Source organism: Gallus gallus, chromosome 3 (genome assembly GCF_016699485.2).
Source record: "Gallus gallus isolate bGalGal1 chromosome 3, bGalGal1.mat.broiler.GRCg7b, whole genome shotgun sequence".
NCBI lineage: Eukaryota > Metazoa > Chordata > Aves > Galliformes > Phasianidae > Gallus > Gallus gallus.
Window position 1 is genome coordinate 28,411,138 of NC_052534.1, and position 19,865 is coordinate 28,431,002.

The 19,865-nt window shown below is 45.6% G+C and overlaps 1 protein-coding gene across 15 annotated transcripts in view; it reads right to left on the reverse strand.

The window, feature by feature from the left end:
• Positions 1-9,997: 9,997 nt before the first annotated feature.
• Positions 9,998-19,865, reverse strand: part of DAAM2 (dishevelled associated activator of morphogenesis 2) — a 207,324-nt gene continuing 197,456 nt past the window's right edge. For all 15 annotated transcript variants that reach the window (XM_040697627.2, XM_040697625.2, XM_046938818.1 and 12 more), the window contains 2 exons: positions 17,914-18,084; positions 9,998-16,153 (listed from right to left, as the gene is read on the reverse strand). In XM_040697627.2, the coding sequence (XP_040553561.1) occupies positions 15,938-16,153; positions 17,914-18,084 (387 nt within the window). In that variant the 3' untranslated portion in view covers positions 9,998-15,937. The remainder of the gene's footprint in view (positions 16,154-17,913; positions 18,085-19,865) is intronic.

Sequence of the window (19,865 nt, forward strand, 5' to 3'; positions counted from 1 at the left end):
TACACTTCAGTGGATGTGTATAACTTAGCACTGCTCTGTGCTGCAGAGCCATGTAAGGAAGGAGCACCTCACCCATTCTCCTCCTTAGCCTAAGTGGCCACACACTGAAATGAATGCCCATGGAGCTGCCTGTACACGAGTCCATCCCTCCTGAACAGTGAACGTCATAAGGGAGGTTCCCTTTCTGATCCAGCTGAGCTGCCAGGAGAGATCTCACCTTATTTGCTATCTGGAAGGCTGGTGGAAGTAGCATCGGTGGACCAGTTTGCTGTAACTGGCTACTCAGTGCAGCTCCATAGGAAGGCAATGGCAGGCACTGTGCAAGAGGGCTGAGACTGTGGCTGTACTGCTGGAAAGTCTCCCATCTGGCACAGCCTCAAAATGCTGCTTACCCTGGGACTGCAGCACAGTACTTTACATCCACTTTCTGATTCCAGATTAGGAAACAGGTCCTAGATTTCTGACAGTTTAAAATGCAGTAAAGCACTGAGGCTACTACATCTTTCTGGAAGATACCATATGGGCAAGTCGTGCCACTAACACTGTACATGCCAAATGCAGCTGGAACACAAAGCAAGTGTTGCTTGCCCTTATAGCACATCTTTTATCCTCTCCTGGAAACTCATTTGTCCCAGCTAATTTCCCATCTGTGTTTTATTGTCTCTTGCCTGCCAATCCAGCCTGTGTCTTTTGCGGCAGGCAAGCTTCTTTCCTTCCTGGCCACATCCTGAGGCCAGTCACCCCACCCTTAGACTGCCCTGGAAAAAAATCGGATGCAAAGTACTAAAGGAGAAGCCAGCAAAACCTAGGCCCTAAGTACAATAGGGACCTCTTTCAGAATGAGAATCGCATGAAACCAGACCCTAAAAGCAAGAACAGCTGAACACTAAAAATGGGAAGAAAATTTTAGCTATTCTAAGCCAGCGGTGACCTGCAGTAATTCTTCCTAAGTCACTGAGGTTACTCAGCTTCACATGGGATTTGAGTGAACAGAATGCGGCCCTCTGTCCCACCCCTCCTTGGCCCATAGCTGGCAGCTCCTGGCTGGCTCAGCAACAGTAAGGCAATCATGTAACAGCTTAAAAATGGCTGTAACGTATTGTGTGCTTTGGCCAGGACACAGGACTGCTAATTAGTTCAATGAAAACATGGTTTACCTCCCCCCACTTTCGACAGCCTTATTCCAAGAGCAGCTTAGCGTTTCAGCAAATGTGAAAATGGGAGTTGCTGGGTGCAGTGGGCTGACTAAGCTTTTTTGGGAGGCTTCAGGACAAAGCCTCAACGTAGGTCTCAAGATCAAGTGATCTGAGGAGCACTATAAAAGCTATGATGATGGCAAACCCCGTGACACGCCTGGCACGCTCCCTGGAAAGGCACAGGGTGGAGTGGCTGAAGCCTTCCTCACAAGCCGGGCCTGAAGGGCTTTGGGTGAACTCAGTGCACCCTGTCATAATAAGAGCAGATTTTCATTTTGGTCACCACAAGTCTATACAGCAGTAGCTGAGGCATAAATCCAGTTAGCTTCACCTTCCGTGCCGCCAGTGCCGTGTTTAGAAAGCCTTCAGTTTAGCACTTCTATTTTTGAGCTCATCCTATTTGCTCCTTTGATGAGGAGAAAGCTCTCAGAATAGCAGAGGTTAAGTATGGCTGAGTGCAAGTTTAAGGGCCAGATGCCCCAAGATGCTGCTGAGACTTGCTTCCAGTAGAGCTGCATGACAACCCAGGCATTGCTCAGCTTCACAATCACAGCCTGACTGCAATGGCGGGACCATCATCCGGATTCTGGAGAGCCTGCTCAAAACCAGAAAACCTCTGTACTCCTACTAAGCTCTTCTTGCATGGACTTAACCTCAAAAATAAATGCAACAGAAATACTTTCCTCTATACCCATGATACTTCCAGGGTACATAGCTGAAAGGATGCAAGGCCAGCAAAAGCAAAGTTTCTGGTTCCAACGTCAAGGGCAGCTTGGCTGCAAGGTGCACAGGAGTGACAGGAGGCAGGGGAGGAAGAGGGAGAGACAGCAGAGGGTCGGGCAACTGTAAAGTTGTGTTAATATTATGCTTGGAAAAAACATGCTAGCAGATACACAGCTGCTCCATTAGCTGTGCCCTGGGCCAGTTACCAGCTGGTACAAGTTGTGGCATAGCTCCAGCAGCAGCAGCGCTGCGTGGCCTCACACAGGGCAAGGAGCCGGCGGGCAGCTTCTGCTCCTGGGAGCCAGGGAGAGGGGTTTCATTCGCACAGACCTGACCCCTTCTGCCACTTTCCAAGTCCTTAAGGAACACACTGATTACCTAATGGGGTCATTTCATCACTCAAGTCTCCCCATGTGCAAAGTTCCAGATGAGCTGGAATTACTGCCATCCTGGGGCAGCACATGGGGCTGTGTCCTCCCTCCCCTGAAGCCACCTCCCAGCTGCCACCCACAGCCTTCGTGCTATGGAGAGCTGAGCTTCCCCACCCCAGGCTGGATGCTGAATGGGAATATTTCAGCTCTGTGTGGCTCACTTGGCTTCTGCAGATCGGCTCCTGGGGCCATCCTCAGCCCAAATCCAAGAAATAAGCAGAGCAGAGGGGAGGGAGCAATTTTTGCTGCCCTCAAAGCCTCATCTCTCCTATTGCAGCTGGCGGTTCCAAAGGCTCCATCCTGCCAAGACTGGATCTTAATTGGGTTCAGTGGAAACAGAAGTTGCTGCCAGGGCTGCTGTGATCCATGGCTTACAGGGTACATGGGCAGAGCTCGCCTGGCCCCTCAGGAAAGGGCCTTCACTAGAGCTTAGAGGGAAAAAAATTCCCTCCAAATGAGTGATACCAGTGAAAGCCTCAAGCAGAGGCCAAGGAGGAGAGGAGATGGCTCAACCAGACAGTTTGAGGAGGAACAGGCAGTACCACGTCTGTGGAAAATCCTCCCTGCTTTGGCAGTGCTTGGGGAAGGGAAGCCACCAGCCAGCCCAAGGGGCAGCCAGCAATCCCCAGGCCTTGCAACAAACTTAAGTACTAAACCCAGAGAGGCACACAGAACCTATCCCAATTCTGCCCAGAAACACTCCTGCTGAGGGCTGTGGGACAAAGCACAAGACATGGGAAGACCAGAACAAAGCCTCTTCAAGCATCCTGTCAGCACATGACATGAGGATGCTACACAATATTTTTTCCAAGCCACAGACACAGATTTCAAGCCCAATTGCTACAAAGGCTGCTGCCAGAGCTCACTCACACCTCTGTGATTAGGCACAGTCTGTCCACTCCTTCTGCTTTGAGGAGATGCTCAGTTGGCCTCTGCCAATTCCTACTGCACCCAATATGTGCGCTTCTGACTTCATTTCCTTAAAAGCACAGCATCCTCTCTCAGCCATATTGTGTCAGCAGCAGGAGGAAATCTGCTGTGCTTCCAGCAAAGCAAGCAGACAGCAGTCTGGATAATTTTGACACCATTTGTTCCCTCTTGCAGATTTTAGATCCATGAGACAAAGACTATCACAGTAAGATCTTGCTCGGATTGGGAGCCTGAGAAGAGCTCACCTTTGCTGATTCAGAGACACAGGGCTACCAAAAGCTTATGCAACAGATGCCATGCAGGCATCTCAGAGCTGCTAGACTTGAGCGGTGCAAATGGGCTCTTGCTCTGGTAAAATGACTTTAACAGGATTTTCCAGCCAGCAAACGAGCTTTGACAGACACACCCAGGACATTCAGCCATAAGCAACACCACTGTGTGCTGAATGCTCTTGGCCAGCCAGACTGGGAGGGGTATTTAAACACAAGTTTCTTGCATTCATCTTTACAGCCTGCTCTTTTCCTCAGGGCTTGCTGAGGATGCCTCAGAGCACATCCTTATGGGATGCCCAAACACAGCTAAGGCATCTACAGTAACACTTAGCTGATCACTGGTAAACCATAGCTTTTGCAAACCTCTGACAGAGAACTCTAGCTGAACCCCAGCAGCTGGAGGGGTTTTCATTTCCACTTCTCCAAGGTTGATATTTCAAGGTGTTTTTATTTCTTTTTAATCAGTGCATATGGCCAGCTCAGAAGGGGGTCGAAGGAGGAGAGAGGGGCAGAGCAGCCACTGTATCTGCACAAAGTAGTTCCACATGCAAGAGGAGCAGGGCTCAGCTCGCTCGGTGTGTGTTTTGCAGTGTGGTTATGGGCCGTCATTCCACCTTGACAAAGCTGTTATTTATTTACTTAAAGACATGCATTCCGTGGAAAAAGATGCCCCAAGATAGTACTGTGTTTCTAAAATTAAACCCAGCTGGCTGGGCAAGGAGCGAGCAAGCACTCCCATGCTTCACTAGCAGCAGGAGCAGGGCTCCCCACATCCCAGGGCCTCCCCGAACCCACTGAGCTGCTGCAAAGCCTGACAAGTTCTCCCTGTGCCCCCAGCCAAAAGAGAGGCAGCTCCCTGGGGCTTGGGTCACTTCATATGAGAGCAGGGGTGCTACTCTGTCCTACATTATGGGATGAGGCCTTAGTAAAAGCAATTGTGCTTGCTTCTCTAAAGCCCAGGGAATGCTCTCGCTCTGCTACTGGATATCTGACACAACTCAGAGTGTGGCCTAGGAGAAGTCCTTTCACACTTAGTGTGGGCAGGCTGCATTCCCAGTCCTTATCTTGTATCTAATCTAGCCATGATCTTCCTCCAGCTCACAAGTCGCTGGTAGTTCCTTCTTCGCGAAGCTCACCCGGCCGTCACCGCTGTAACCTAAGTTAAAAAATCTGTTTTCACCAAAACCATTTATAGAAGGGAAGAACTCCAGTGTTCCTCCACCCTTGCCTGGCACCAGTAAGAATTTCCCCTGCTGACACACTTTTGGCACCTGTTCCCCTGCTGACACACGTGCACAGCGGCCACGTCTACATCAGCAAGGAGCTCAACTGGGAAACAAGTACATCAGCCTGCTGGAGCAGCTGGTGGTGGAGCTGCTGTTCAGGGGTTTTACAGGGGCCTACATTTAGCCTCATCCCTCAGACAGTATGTCTCCACACATACGTGGCTGAAGCTCTCTGAAGGACAAGCCGGTCTCTGGTTGAGGCCCCTGTGCCTGTTGGGGGCAGGAGCACTTCGAAGGCACTTGGGAAGCAAAGTGATCAGATCAGTGAGGGCCATGGGGAGGATGGCAAAGTTTGGCCCAAAATCTCACTGCTCTGCACCATAGAGCTCACATAGAGTGAGAGAAGAGAAATCTGACCCAGATCAGCAATGGAATCAATTTGATGCTCGGAATGCTCATAGAGCCCCTGATCCTCAGGTGCACAAACCAGCACCCCCTTGGCCTTAGCACCATGTCCTGCCCTGGACACAGGCTCTGCTCCTCATCTGGGAGCAGAGAGATGGCCCTCGACATCACATGTCACTTGTGACCAAGGCAGGAAGGAGAGCACAGTTCTTCCACTACAGGCCTGGATTGTGATCCAGAAGGACCTGACCACAGAGCATTGGGCCAGACCAACATTGTCATGCTTGCTAAGTCACTCAAATCATTGTTTGCAGATGGGAACGCCAATCCATCCTTCCCATTGGTCTGTACACTTGGCAGCGAGCACCTGGAGACAGGTCTGCAGGGCTGAGCACTCTTCATCTCTAACATGCATCTGGAGAAGGTAACATTTGCCTTCTTCTTGCTAACAAATTAGCATGGTTACTCTTAGTAGATGTGGCTTCTGCCCCTCAGCTTGTCCCAGTTGCTTTATGTAAATGTCACTTCCCTGCCTTGGAAGGAGAAAAATCCACCTGCACTGGTGACATCTCAGTTCTCATTTCAGTGATTACAAAAGGCAGATGTATTCAGTGACAGTAAAGCTCCTTGTAGAGATGATAGAAAGTGCTGGCACAAGTAAGAGGAAAGAGAATTGGCCATCATTCCTGCAAGAAGCTCTTAGGAAAGAGCCTGTCCTTCATCAGAGCTCAGCTACTTCTGTGATTATGTCCATTTGCCCATAATTATACTGGATCTGCTCTGTAACACACTCTCAGGACTACTGATCCCTATCCAAACTTCTACTGCCTTCCTGTCTGAATTAGGATGCCAGCTTGGGTTAAAAATTAGAGAGTGAAATTGCTTCAATATCTGACTTAGCCCCTTCATCCTCCCATCCCACTTTGGGTTTGGGATGTGCTGGTCAGCATCCCTCTGGGAGAGGATTAATTAGGAACAGATCAGCAACTGGCAGCTGTCTCACAAGGACAACATCTCAGATATGGGACAAGCTGGAGTCTCCTAGTTCAACCCTGGTGCAAGTCCAAGACATGCTTTCTTTTGCAGCCCAGCACTGACACTCTGGGAGCTGGCAGGCAATCAGCATCCCAAAGGCCACAGCTAGCTTGGGTCTTAATGTTATATTACTTCAGCTCTGGAGCTGCTTCTGCAGTAAAAGGCTGTGTGTCCCTGCTGGCTCCAGAGGCCTCTCACCTCTCCAGCTGCAGAAATTCTCTGTATTTAAGGAAAAGTTTTCATTCTAGGGACCACAAGAAGGGAAGACGTTGTTACCATTATTTTAAAAGAGTGACATTGTGTGTGCAAGAAGGTTCATACCAAGGATGCCACAGAGAACGGGGAGCGAATCCTCATGAGGAAGCTGTAGGCCGCCATGAGGCCTTCCCTCTGCCTCCTCTGCTCTGGGAGGAACAAAGCCAGGACTTCAGCTGCTCCTCATCCATCTTGCCCTCCAGACCCTTCCCCATCTTTGTAGCCCTCTTTTGTATACTCTGGTCCTGCAGAGACATATGGCTGCCCTGGTGCAAGAGCACTGACAGCAGGCATGGAGGGTTGTCGGGCACCTCTTTCCTCACCCCCAGAGGCCGCACACTGTGGGAGAGCCCAGGGAGCGGCAGTAAGTGAGATGGAACTCCTCACTACATTCATGTCATTTTTCATGCTTTGATCATGGCTAGGAAAAGTTTTTTTCTTTTGAACTAGGAAGATCTTCGTTAATTAAGCATAGGAGTAAAGAGGGGAGCTCAGCTGTGGGAGGAGAGGACAAATATTTGTCCTAAAAAAAGCTAAAATTTACCCTTCAGAAAAATCCTAGTTGTGTTTCCTTTCTAAGAGGCTTTTTCCTTTCAAAGGAGCATTGGGAGGACAATTGGTATTTCTATTACTAGATCATTTTTGAAGCCTGGATTCTACTCCAATACAAGATCAGGACCCTTCAGATTTATGACAGTAAAAATAACAATAAATAAAACCACATTTTCTGAAACAGACAGAAAAAAAGAATCACTTGAGGGTGGAGGTGAATATTTTAACTCTATCTCCCTGTTAAACACTGACCAGCAAGGCAACAGCAGTTCTGAGAGGCCAAGTTGCCAAGCACTTTTCTGGCATCAGAGCTGATACTGTGCACAATAGCAGCACTGCAAGGATATCCTTGGGGACATTCACCCAGGTGCTTTGTGGATACCTCAAGAAACTCAAGTGCTTCTGAGGTACAGGGCAGTCAGACTGATCCCAAGTGAATTCAGGAGAGGCGCTCAGCCCACCATGCACAGCCCATTCTCCAGGAGGACACATTAGGCATGCTTGTCCCACCTTTCCAGGCAAGAAGGTCAGGCATGGAAGAGGAAGAATGAGCTTCAGACAAGACATACTCAGTACTCTGCCTTCAAATAACAGTGAATACTCAAGGTGACAATTTCTTTTCATAGGCTCGACCCAAAGTTTGGTGTTTGAAATCAAACTAAAACCACACTAAACTTTGGGTAGTCTCCCTATTATTTTAATCAACCTTGATGTGTATTTCATTATACATTTTATACCTTTTTTTCTTCTTGCCAGGAAACATCAAGATAAAAACCAGGTATGCCAAACTGACATCCTACCCTGTTTTATTCCTCCTCTGTTTCTTTCCCTCATCGAGGCACATTTGAATAAGACATCTGGCTTTCTTAATTAGTCTCTACGTTGTTATCTTATACGAAAATTCAGTTTGCCAGGCTGAGGTTCCAAAGAGCAGAGAATCCCACCCCCACCTTCCTCCAAAAATTTTAGCAGGTATACATAGGTCTACAAGCAGCATCACCCTTATTTCCTCTAACCGATCTGCACTGAGAGCAATGGGGGCAGGAAAAAGAGAAAAATAATAATAAAAGACCACCCTCTTGCTGGAAGTCTGACTGAAGTAGAGATAAATAGCAACTATGTCTCAGAGACAACAGCAAGAAGCCCCTTCGCTAAAGAAACATTAAATGAATAAACACAATCTAGCACAACAACATTGAAAGCCAAATTTTGGACTTCAGGGGGGTGAAGAGGCAAAAGTATTTTATTATTTTGTTACCAGGCAACAGAATGCAGTTCCCAAAAGGCCTAGCAGATTTCTCCCACAAGATTCTATATCTGCTACGGCAGATATAAAAGTCATCTTTGTTTAAACAGAAGCCAAAGGTTAAAGAAAGGAGAAACCAATGAATAATAAATCTCCAGAGTTACCCAGCATGACAGAAAAGCTCCCCTTACCCTCCTCCTCACTGCCACTCATTCAGGACAGCAAAACCCTGACACTATTTTTGCTCAGAAAAAAAAAAAAAAGCCAGAAGGCACTTACCTTGCTTCTACACAGCGGTGACGAAGAGCAGCAGTCTATAGCCACAACAAGAAACCAGATGGGAAGATTAAAGGAGGCTTTTGTACCAAAACCACTCTGTGGGGCAGAACAGCAGCTCCTCACTGCATGCTCCAACACCAGACAAAATACAAAAGAAAAAAAGATCTTTGTATAATTTGAGGAGGATACCTCTTTGTTCAGTGCAGCCAGAATTCAAATGCTGGTGGGCTTGACCTCCAACAAGACGAAAAACAATGGCTTTGCTCTTCCTTACTGAAACCCAGCTGCTAGAGAAGAGGTAGGTAGGTCCCTGTATTGTCATCTTCCCTCTGCCACTCATATCCTGCATGGATTTCAGAAACGTCCCTCCCTTGCATCTGTAAAACAAGAATCTTGTAGCCAGGCTCAGCCAAGTCTGAATCAAATAGACCAAAGACAGAGAAACTGGAAGCCCTTGTAACACATACAGAATGAGTCTTCCCATGCAACACTCAGAGTCCCACCTGCTGCCTGTTCACCCTCGACCTGTGCAAGCAATTATCCCCTATTTGCTTTTGCTCATTGCCATGGCCCTTCCCACCTGAGAGTCACAACCAAGAGCTGGGGCTTTGAGGTCCCATGTACTGCAGGAACATGCTGTGCAGCCTGATCTAAGCTTGGCATGAGATTTGCCAGAGCTCACAGTTAGAACATCACGCTTTCTTGATAGCAGATAACCATGAAAAGTTTGGCTTAATGCGGCTTAAGGAGGAATGTTGTCAGCGACCAATTTATGTTATTAGAGACAAGGAGATTCATGTCTAAGTGAAACAGCTGCATGCTGTGTGTCTGAAGTAAAAACAAGGTTCTGCCCTTGAGCCCCAAGGAATTCCTTAGCTTGTCCCTTGATTCAGCTGCTCTTCAAGTGCACACAAATTAGCCCTAGCCCTTACATACCTCCTGCTTGCCCTGCTGTGCTGTACCTGACTTCTCTCCATCTCACCTCCCACATCTCTGAAGCTGGCTTTCCTGGATTCCTTTCATCCAGCCTTATGGAACTCCTTCCTTTGAAGCCATCCTCTCCTACTCTCTTCTCTTCTCACTCACACTCTTCCTCTGAGGATGCTGCTCAGATAAGCAAGCTTATGGCCACACTGCAGCCTTACCTGCTGTTCTATGAGTGTGTCCACATGGATTATGAGCTCTGAGATAGCAAGGCTGATATGGTATTTTTTTTGTTCTTTGTTTAAGTGAACTCCAGTGTTCCCTATGCTCTTCCACCTTCCTGCCAGACCTACCTCTGAAGTTTCTCACCAGCTCTGCAGTGACTGTGTCACTGAAGAACTACATGCTCTCGATCAAAGAGAAAGAACCAAGAAGAACAGTGCACTCAGACTCCAACTCACCTGTAGTGCTGTCCAGCAAAAGCACAGAAAAGGCAACTACAAATAAATTTACTGAGACGCAGTGGGGGCAATATATCTTTAATTTTTTTGCTTTTGTTTTTTAGTATTACAGTATATTCTTATAAAAAGATACAGATAAAAAGGACACTACAGGATTTGTACATTTAATTCACTTATAGTCTTAAATTGACTAAGAAATGAGGATACGCCAAGGCATTACAGCAGCACACAACCTCCCACATCAGTAAGCAGCACTATACTTTCCAGCTCAGCAGGCAGGGATACCTCCAAAACTGATCTGCAAGTTTCAAACTGAGCAGGCTGGCAGGGGAGGAGAATGGCTGAATACAGTTCGGAAGGGAGAAGCGTTGAGCGTGGCTCAGGTACCTGATGTCCTCCTACAATTCTAGAACAGCAAAGATTTTTAAAGAGAGTGTTTAGGGGCAAGTCTGAAGATGGGGAGAAGTGTAGAGGTCATGGGTTGTCAGTAGCATATCATAGAGGCTTTCCTAGATCAGTTGAGTGAGAGCTCCAACTGTCGGACAGCTGAAAGGACCAAGCCCTTTGAAAGCCCTGTAGAACATCTTCTCAACAGCTAAAGCTGTTTAAAAGGGGAGTTCTGATCCGGATGTTGCTTTAAATAATGTTGGTGTTAAACACTGTACTGTGTATATACTGGATCTATTCCACATTAACACCAGCATCAGAAGACTGGTTTGGAATATCTATTAAGCATCCAGACTCAAAATGAGGTGCCATAACACCTTTCTAAGCTAATGACATCCTTCTCAGCATGATCTGGCCAGCTTTAGGAGAATCTGGTCATCCAAACTACTCAGAGCAGTAAATAGCTTTAATATCTACAACTATATTTTCAGTTGGCCAAGTTGTATTACCTAAGTTGGCGTTTTCCAACTTTGATAAGGAAAAGTATGAGTGGCCAACAGCAGCTAAGTGTTTGAATGGCAGGCAGCTAGAAATCTTTCTTGTTCAGCACAGAAGCCAGAGCTGTGGCTAAACATGTATTATTGCTAGAGACTCCACAGAGAGAAGACCAAACAGCCAAAGAATGCTGCTTACCCTGGATACTCTGAGGAAGTAGAATGGAGAAGGAAAGAGGGGAATCAGAGAGAATCCTTTCTTCCTTGGCCTGTCACAGTTTGTCTCACCAACACATAAACTCTGGTAAGAGTATGATCCATGCTCTTACATCTATTTGAGCTTCTCTGGCATTATGCGCAGAATTTGAGTTGGAGGTTGAAATTTGAGTTAGCAACTGTGTAGCTTAACTCTTCTCAATATATTCCCACCATGATTCATTACAAGAAAACAGTTGTTTTTAGAAAGTATTCTGAAACAACCTAATTGCATCAATTCACCACATGCTTTAAAAGACATGCTTTCCCAAGTCCATTATTATTAGGGCACAGTGAGTCCTATGAAAGCAAAAGTGAAGTTCTTCCTTGCCTCCCTTCCCACACCAAGGCTGCTCCCCCCCCACCCCACCCCACCCCACACCCTGCTCAGCTTGCTGCAGAATGGCCACGCCAGCTGTCTAGCTGGTGTAATGCCCTGGCACGGTCTCAAGAGTCTTTGCTGTAATGCAGTGTATACATACAAACATAGCAAACTAAAATAAGGCAAAATAAATAGAGGTGTCAGATTTACAGGTTCCCCTTAAAGATTCCTAAAACCATAAAAAAAAAAATCATTTAACCCCCAAACAAAAAAGAAAAAAAAAACAGAACAACAAACAAACACAAAACAACCAACCCAGAAACAAAACTGCATATATCATGTACATCATCAACTGTACAACTGATCTCCTTTCCCCTCAAGGAAACTCCTGACACAAGCTTCTCCCGTGCAACCCAGCTCAGAGTGCGAGCTTTCTTAAAAAAGAGGGAAGATTCAGCCAATGGAGCTGACCATTACAGAAACACCTGCTCCACAGCCTTCCATCAGGGCCCCTCACGATGCCTTCCCCTTCCTCAGACATTGTGAACACATTACAGAAATGCTTCTGAAGGATGCCCAAGCTGTCTCTCTAGTGGAGACTCTCTCATCCCTGAATATTAGTCCTGCTTCTGCTCTTGTAGGGAACCAGTGCCCGGACCATAGCTGTGCTGCAAAGCATGGAAGGGCCTTGCTGCCCTGAAGTCACTTTGTAGCATTTTCAGAGACTTGCGGACAACTGAGAAGAGTGACAAAGTCTACAAGGGAGTGGGGTGTGTGTGGGGGGAAGTTCTGCAGTCTCTTCAGGGGTCATCCTAATGCAATCTGCTTAAGAACAATGCAAAGACACACAGGTAAGTGAAGAAGCACTAGATCTCTACAGACAAGGTTTGGAGAATTAGAAAGTACCTCCTCTTCTAGGTGTGAAGAACTTCATCATATAATTAGCAACAACTACATTTCTCTAGGAAAAGTATAAAGTAGAACAAGCCCTCAATGATAACCTTTTTCACATTTCCTCCTCTTCTACTTAAAATGCTGGTGCTAAGCACAGCTGCAAAGACAACAGCAGACCTTAAGTTCTTCTCTGTCCCTCAGAATACGATATAGAGGTTTTGCCTTAATGTTATGCCTCATGACTGCTTGCTATGCCCGCCCAGGCTACAGAGGCACTAGAGGACAAAGATTTAGATTTTCCTGCCTTCTTCAGCACTTAGCAACTCAATCAAAACTGCAGATGAGGAACAGAGCATAGCTGCACTCACAGCATGCCAGAGACTCCAAGCAAGGATGAACTTGGCTTTGCAAAAAAATCTGAAGTCGGGCCCTAGAGCAGATCCAACTTCTTCCTTATCTGCTGTGGCCACGCTCATCTCTTAGAGAAGATATATTAATGGGACTCTCTGCTTGTCACGACTTAGATGAAATCACTGCTTGCCTCAGTGAGTAACCAAGCTTTTCCACAGTGCTTTTCATGAACATTCACCAAGCAGTGAACAGCCAGGGGAGACTGTTCAGCATGTTGAAAGAAACCTTCAGCCACCACCACCAATTCAAAACAAAAGTCTGGGGCCCTTGAGTGCTAAGAAAGTTGAGCTGCAATGAACCGGGGGCACGACTCCGGGCTTTCTGTCAGTTCCAGTAATGTATCTCACAACTGATTTATTGGACTTGCACAGTCTCTTATTACTGGTGTATATATCAAGGGGGTGGCAAAGCTACAGCAGCTTTCTCTGACTGTCACTGCGACTGGAGCACTGCGTACCATCATATAACTTTTCATATCAGGGCTGAACTGTGTACACAAATGGACAGGGAGATTATCACTCTCTCTGCTTTTGCTACATTTATGGCCTGGCAAAGTGATTTCAGTTTCAAAAAGCACTCCATGAACCTGGTTTGAAAAGTACTGGGGTGGGGAATGCCGTATTTATATTCAAGGGTTTTGCCCTGAGGTATTTCTTCTATAACAGAACTGCCTTGCTGACAGTCTGCCATATTGAACAAGTACCTGGGGAGCAAGCAAGCAGCCATAAGTTGGACAGAGACACAGGTCACATCTTGCACCAGAGCTCACCTTGGCACTGGCACTACACTTGAACTTCTGAGCGAGTCCTAAAACCGAGGAGAACAGAGGAGGGAAATCTACAACATTCTAATCCCTAAAAGAATCATCTCTGGAATTCAGGGATTATCAAAATCTAAACTCAACTGTATACCAATTTGGCACATATTAACACCTCTCATATGGCTTACATGGCATGGGTTATATGGCATGCTTTAAAACAAGACAAACAAAAAAAAAGGGCTGAGATATGGCATGTCTACTTTGGGGAGCAGCAAGGAGCTTGTTAATATAATTTACAAGAGACATTTCTAAAAATCCACTTTGTATCTTAAAATAAAAATGCTTATAAAAGTGAGAGTTAAACTTTCAAAAACCATTATGAAATACAGTCTTTCTTCTACAAGGTGCTTGTGTCTGCTGCAATGGATATTGCTGTTAATAGCTAATCCCAGAAGGGCAATGGGATAATAAGGGAGGAGAATGCACCCAGCTCTTGTAAGATACCAGCTCTTTACGATGAGTATTATACAGAGGCGCGGCAGTCTGGAATGTCGTAAATAGGGAAATTGTAGGGTGGGAGTCTCAAAATTCAGTAAACAATGAAACATTAGAGTTTAACAATTCTAAATCTTTTGCTTCTTTCCATAGTTTACAGAATTATTTTAGTGTTCAGAAAACCACCACTGTTGGCTTCTCCAATATTGGTAGTGTGTAATACTGATCAGGCAGCGTGTATGGCCGAAGAAGTTCTATTCTGCAGACTCAGTGCTGAGCCTGAGGTTAAGTGACATTCATAGAAAAATAGAACCAAAATATTAAAGTGACTAATGGAGCTTTTTCTGTTTCCCTGGGATTCCCTGACACTTTGTGCTGTTTACTGTTGATACATAGTTTGTAAATGGTAGGCCTTTCTTCTCAAATGAAGTCTTCTTCTTGTCTAGGAGGAAGAATCCATCACAATTTCTTTCGTTTCCTTTTTCCCTCTCCAGAGTTGATAATCAAAAGGGATGACAGGATTGAAGAAAAAAAAAAAAAGACAAAAAAGGGCCATGGCAGCCCACAGAATTGAATCCTCTTCCTAGAGTCGTGAAGATAAATCAAATTCAGAATTCAAGCATCTTCTTGGGGTTCTCTGCTTTTTCACTGTGTGCCTCATAGGTGCAGTGTAAACACAAATTTCTTTTTTTCTTATGAATTAACCCGTTTCCAAAGCCTGCTTCACTTACATGATTTTGTGTCCTCCTGGAAAAAAAACTCAGTTTTCCGTATGGGACCTTCCATTGGTTCATGCTAACTAATCCCTTCTAAATGAAAAAGGCTGTGGCCTGTACAGTCCTCCTGTGACAACATTGATATCCTACTGAACTATGTGATTACCCTAGATAGGATTGGGGTGCATGCAATAAATCAACCTGTTATGCAGAAAGTCCAGTTAATTCCAACAGCAGTTGCAACCTGCATCGAGTGGAGAATAAATCTCACTTCTTGCAGCTTGCAATCCCATTTGCTTTTTGCAATTTGTGACCTATGAATGATACTCAGGAGCTTCCGATTTCCATTGGGTTGCACTAAGGAATCTTGCATAAATGGATAAGAAATGTTTTCTTTCTCACTCTCCAGCAATTACAACAGGCTCCACAGTCATCCAGGTGAAATTCCAACCTATTAGTGGCATAGTTTTCTAAACAAAAGCCACAACTTCTTTCTTAGAAAATGAATTTCAGAACTTTGAGGCTCAACCATCAATGAATTCCAGAAAACTGTTTATAGGAAAGCAGAATCCAAAAGACTTTGGCAAAGTATTTTACATCAATCCTGATTTTCAAATTGCATTTTCTTCCAGAACTGATAACTTCCTTCTGAGCATCACTTGCTTTGGACAGTACAGGCCATACAAAAACATTATATAGAACATGAGACCAAAAGCATTTTTCAGATGCTGATCATCAATGGCTTATAAAATCCAATTCTGGGAAGGAATTTGTAACCTCAAGAACCACACCTTGACAAGACCCCGAAGGCCAGTCTAGTTATTGAAAAAGCAACAGGTGTTTACCGAGCTGTTTCTGAAATTAGTGTTGCTTATTATCAGCAAGACGGATCATAGTTCATTTTCACTTTGGCACGCAGAAAATTATCCTTCTCCAGCTGCAAGGCTGTCTGCAAGGCCCAGTACTTTCTGTCGTCATCATGAGGCCTTTCATGACACAATCAACTCCCAGAAGCAAATCTGTCAGGTCTGCATGGCCCAGTCACAGACCCTGCTGGCTCCACAGAGGCACTTTTATAATGGTTCAAATTAGGAGCGCAGAGGAGGGATGAGAGGAAAGCTGATCAATGGAAAGGTAACGTCTCTACCCACAGACCAAAGAAATCCTTTGGGGCAGCTGTCAGCCAGGCGCCATCGCACACATTCATCTTCCTTGTTTTGCTCTTTTTCTTCACTTATTTTGGTTGATTATTTTTCTTTCTCTTGTAATTAATAATTTAGTTTTGTCACCACCCGTTCCCGGCTTGTCTCTAAGCCTTGGTTCCCCGAACGCTTGCGATTACGCTTGAGTTTGGATAAGTCCTTGTCAAAGACTTCTCCTGACCTTAACGCTGACACTAGGTCATCAAACTCCCCAGTCTCTTCAGAGATGCTTCCTGCTTTCGCTTTCTTTTGACGCCTCTCTTTTTCCCTCTGCTCTTTCAGCTGTGGAGAAAGAGACAGAGCTTTAGGATTCACTGACTGAGATGCCAGATCAGTACAGACACTGTGTTATGGAGCATCTAAGATGTGTTAGTGTAGTTTGGAAATAAAAGGATCAGGATCCTATCCATAAGGCCATCATTTGTTCCAAGGACAACAGGGACCATACTGTGCTTCCTTTCTCTTGCTCAGGTGAGCAGAGAGCACAAGATGCAAGGAATGAGCAGCATCTTCTGCTTGCCTCACAAAGCATTACCATCCCAAAGCAAAGAGTACCAGCTGTGCTCACAGTATCTAACCTGGTGAGTTTAAAGTTAGGCTGGATGTTTCTGCACAAACCAATCACCACTAGAGTCACAAACAGCTTTGCTTGTAGGGCATGGGTAGTTATATTCACACAGGCAGAAAGGTCACATTCCTTCAGAAGGAGAAAAATAAGAAGGGGAATTCATCAGATGGCCACAAGCTAAACATACTAGACAAGGAAAATAGCGTAGCATGTTGCAGAGATGGGGAAAAGAAAGAATACTGCTTTGAGTCCAGAAAGAGAAAGTGATTATAAACAGAAACAACAATGAAACAGGACTGCTAATTTTACCAGTCAGTGGATAGGTATAGCTTTGGTGTGATACTCTCAGTCTCCCTGTGGTAGCACCAGGGAGCTCAGTTATCCTCTACGCTGCTCAGCTCCAAGATTAGTGGAAATACTAAGGCACAGCTATGGCTCCCAGGATGCAGGTGGCTCACCGTACACTAGTCCCATGTTGCAGGAGGATTCTTCTCATAAGCAAACAGCAACCTCTCTCTCAGTACATCAGGCCTATTAAAGTTTCTTAGAGCTTTAACAGCGGGCTCCTGCACTTTCTCTGCTGCCTGAGAGGAAACTTGAGCCTAAATCTTGGCATTTTATCTCCGTGTCAAACAGTTCCAAGAAGTCTGCTGGCATCCTAGAGTTCTACCTCTCTACTCTTCTGAAAGGAGTAAAAGGGTTCTTTTGGCACAGCAAACTTTGCAAGTAGCAATTGCCTTCAGTGAAGTTAGGAGCCAGGCAACAGCCGAGGTTAAAGTGTTGGCAGGGTGGAAGAAGGAGGGAAAAGCTGGGCTGTTCTCATCTTCAGTAAAGCCTGAGATCAGAAGGGGAGGCTGGTTCACATGAACCCCTGGGGTTATACATGTAGGTCTCCAAGAGGCAAAATCAACGATGCAGAAAAGCTCACTTGCCTCATCAAGGTCTAACATAGCCCCAGTATTCAAGGCATTAAGGCCAAGCCAGTGCAGACTACAGCAGGGCATTTACTATGTCACTGTCAGGGGGCAAGAACACAGCAGATGATGATAAAGTTTGAGCGGAAGCTGCCCAGCTGGCAGGACCTGGCTCCAAGAACTTTTGCACAGAGCAAACAGTCTGAAAGCAAGGCAGACTAGCTCTATGCAGGGACAGCACCATCTTGCAAAGTACCTTCACAGAAAAAATAGGACTAGATTTGATCATTTGAACTCAAAAGAAGAGAAATTTAGAAGCCAAACTTTGCAAATATTGACAGCCCTTGAAAGCTGACACAGCCAGCAGGAAAAATGCCATCATTTGTGAAGAGAAAGATGACAAAGAGGTGGCCAAGGAAAGGACATAAAACAGTGACATAAAAGGAAAGGACATAAAACAGTGACAGGACATCAGTGCTTGAACTGCCTCTGTCAATGTTTCTCTCTTGAGAAACGAACAGATGATGAAGTAAAATGCCCTCTTTTGCCCAAGTTCTCACCATGGCTTCCATGCGTGCCCTGCGCTCCTCTTCTTCCTTTTTCTTCCTCATATTCTCCAAATCTTGCTTTGCCTCTGCAAATGACTGTAAGAAAGTGTCAAAGATGCCAAAAAATTCATCTGGCTGCATCTTGCCCTCATTCTCTCCAAAATGCTTCAGTGCCTTGGCGTACTGTCAAAGGGGCAGAAAACACAAAAGCAACAATTAGGCAGACAGTCTGTTGAAGACAGTGAGGAAAGCTTATGCGTAACTACACATGTAATTCAATACCCTCTGAGCATTCACGTGCAGAGAAGAAACTGCCTCCCCATGCAGTAACCAAAGTTCCTCTATTATGGCAGGTGCCTGTGTCCTGGAGAATCTGCTCTACTGGTTATTCTTTGGGCAACACAGGACAGTGGTGCTGGGGAGTGCTATCTATCCACTCACATTTAAAAAAAAGTATTCATTGCCTGAGGCTGATGGAGCTGTTTCAGAGAGAGACCGCCTGGCCACATTTCAGCTGCAGCTGTGGGTCAGCAGGGGCATGAAAGGCAATGAGCTAGCTGGGGAACAACTACCAAACAAGTAATTCTAGCTCATCCTAGCTGAGCTAGCCCTTCCACCTTCTCTTCCTCTTTCCTCCTCAACTTCACTTCTAAAAGGGCTGGATTTAGAGGTTTTGTATAATAATGTTGTAGCCCATCCTCTCAGGAGCCTTTTGCTATGTCATCCATCACTCTGGAGTCCTGAGTCAGTGTTGCCTAGGAGAGAGGAGACTATGGACAGACATGGCATGAGAGAGGGGTAAGGAAAGCAGCCAGGGCTCCAGGGCAGACTTAAAAGAGAGTGAATACATCACAAATGGCTTTTATTTTAATAGAGGAATGTTGAGGCTGCAGGACACATGGAGGGAGCCAACTGGCAGGACTTCAGTCGCAGGACTGTCCTGTTCTGGATATGGTAAATTTGCAGTAACCCCTGGCTCCTGGACACAAGTCTTGCAGTACTTGTACTCTCTTCTTTGCTCCCTCATACTCACAGACATGCCCCTGTACTCACCAAATGTACTCAACTGCATGTATAGATAGTCTGCATACAGCACGTATGCCCATATCCACTAACTCTTATATAGCCATACACATCCCAAAACTGCATCACTGTCCAGCCACTCTCTCTCATACACAGAACCAGCGATACACTCCTGATTCTAATGCTGCCCTGATGTGCAGCTCCCCTAGCACCTTCATGCACCACCACTGAAAAACAGAGCATCCTCACAGACACCCCTGCTCACCAAAACAAAACCAGCCTCTCCCAAGCAATGGACTGATTTCCAATCATCTTGTGTGTCTATTCAGTTCATATGATCACAGCCCAGCTTCCCTTTCCTTAGGTGCTCTTGCAGAATAGAAAAGAATAAGAACAGTCCAGGCTCAGATCCCAAGCACAAAATGAATTTGGAAGCAGGACTTATGAAACCCTCTGGCTCTGTACCAGGTAAAGCACAAACAATGTCTCCCAGTTAGCTGCAGGGGGAACAAATCTCCAAGGAAAGCAGCTTCCTTCTGGCACAGCCTGAGACATCCAGCATCTCCCCTCCTCTGCTTTCACTGCCAGGCCCACAAAGCAGTTTGAAGCAATAACTTTTTTTTTTCTTTATAAAGGCTGTGTTCTCAGCCAGAAACAAACAAAGAAACTCAAAGTATCTGGGGAAAAAAAAAAAAAAAAAAAAGCATTGGAAGGAATGCAAGTTGCTTTGAGCTACCAAACATGGCAGGAGTTGAAGGAAGCACTACAGCAGCAGCAAGTCATGGAAGGATTTTTCAGAGCATGGAAATAGCAACAGACTACTTCTCTGTTTAACTCTGTTCTCTGAAACCTCTGAAGACAAATATATACATGTGTACACACCTACTCCTCTGTCTCCCTCTCTATTTCTTTCAATATATGTTTACTTAAATATACTGGCA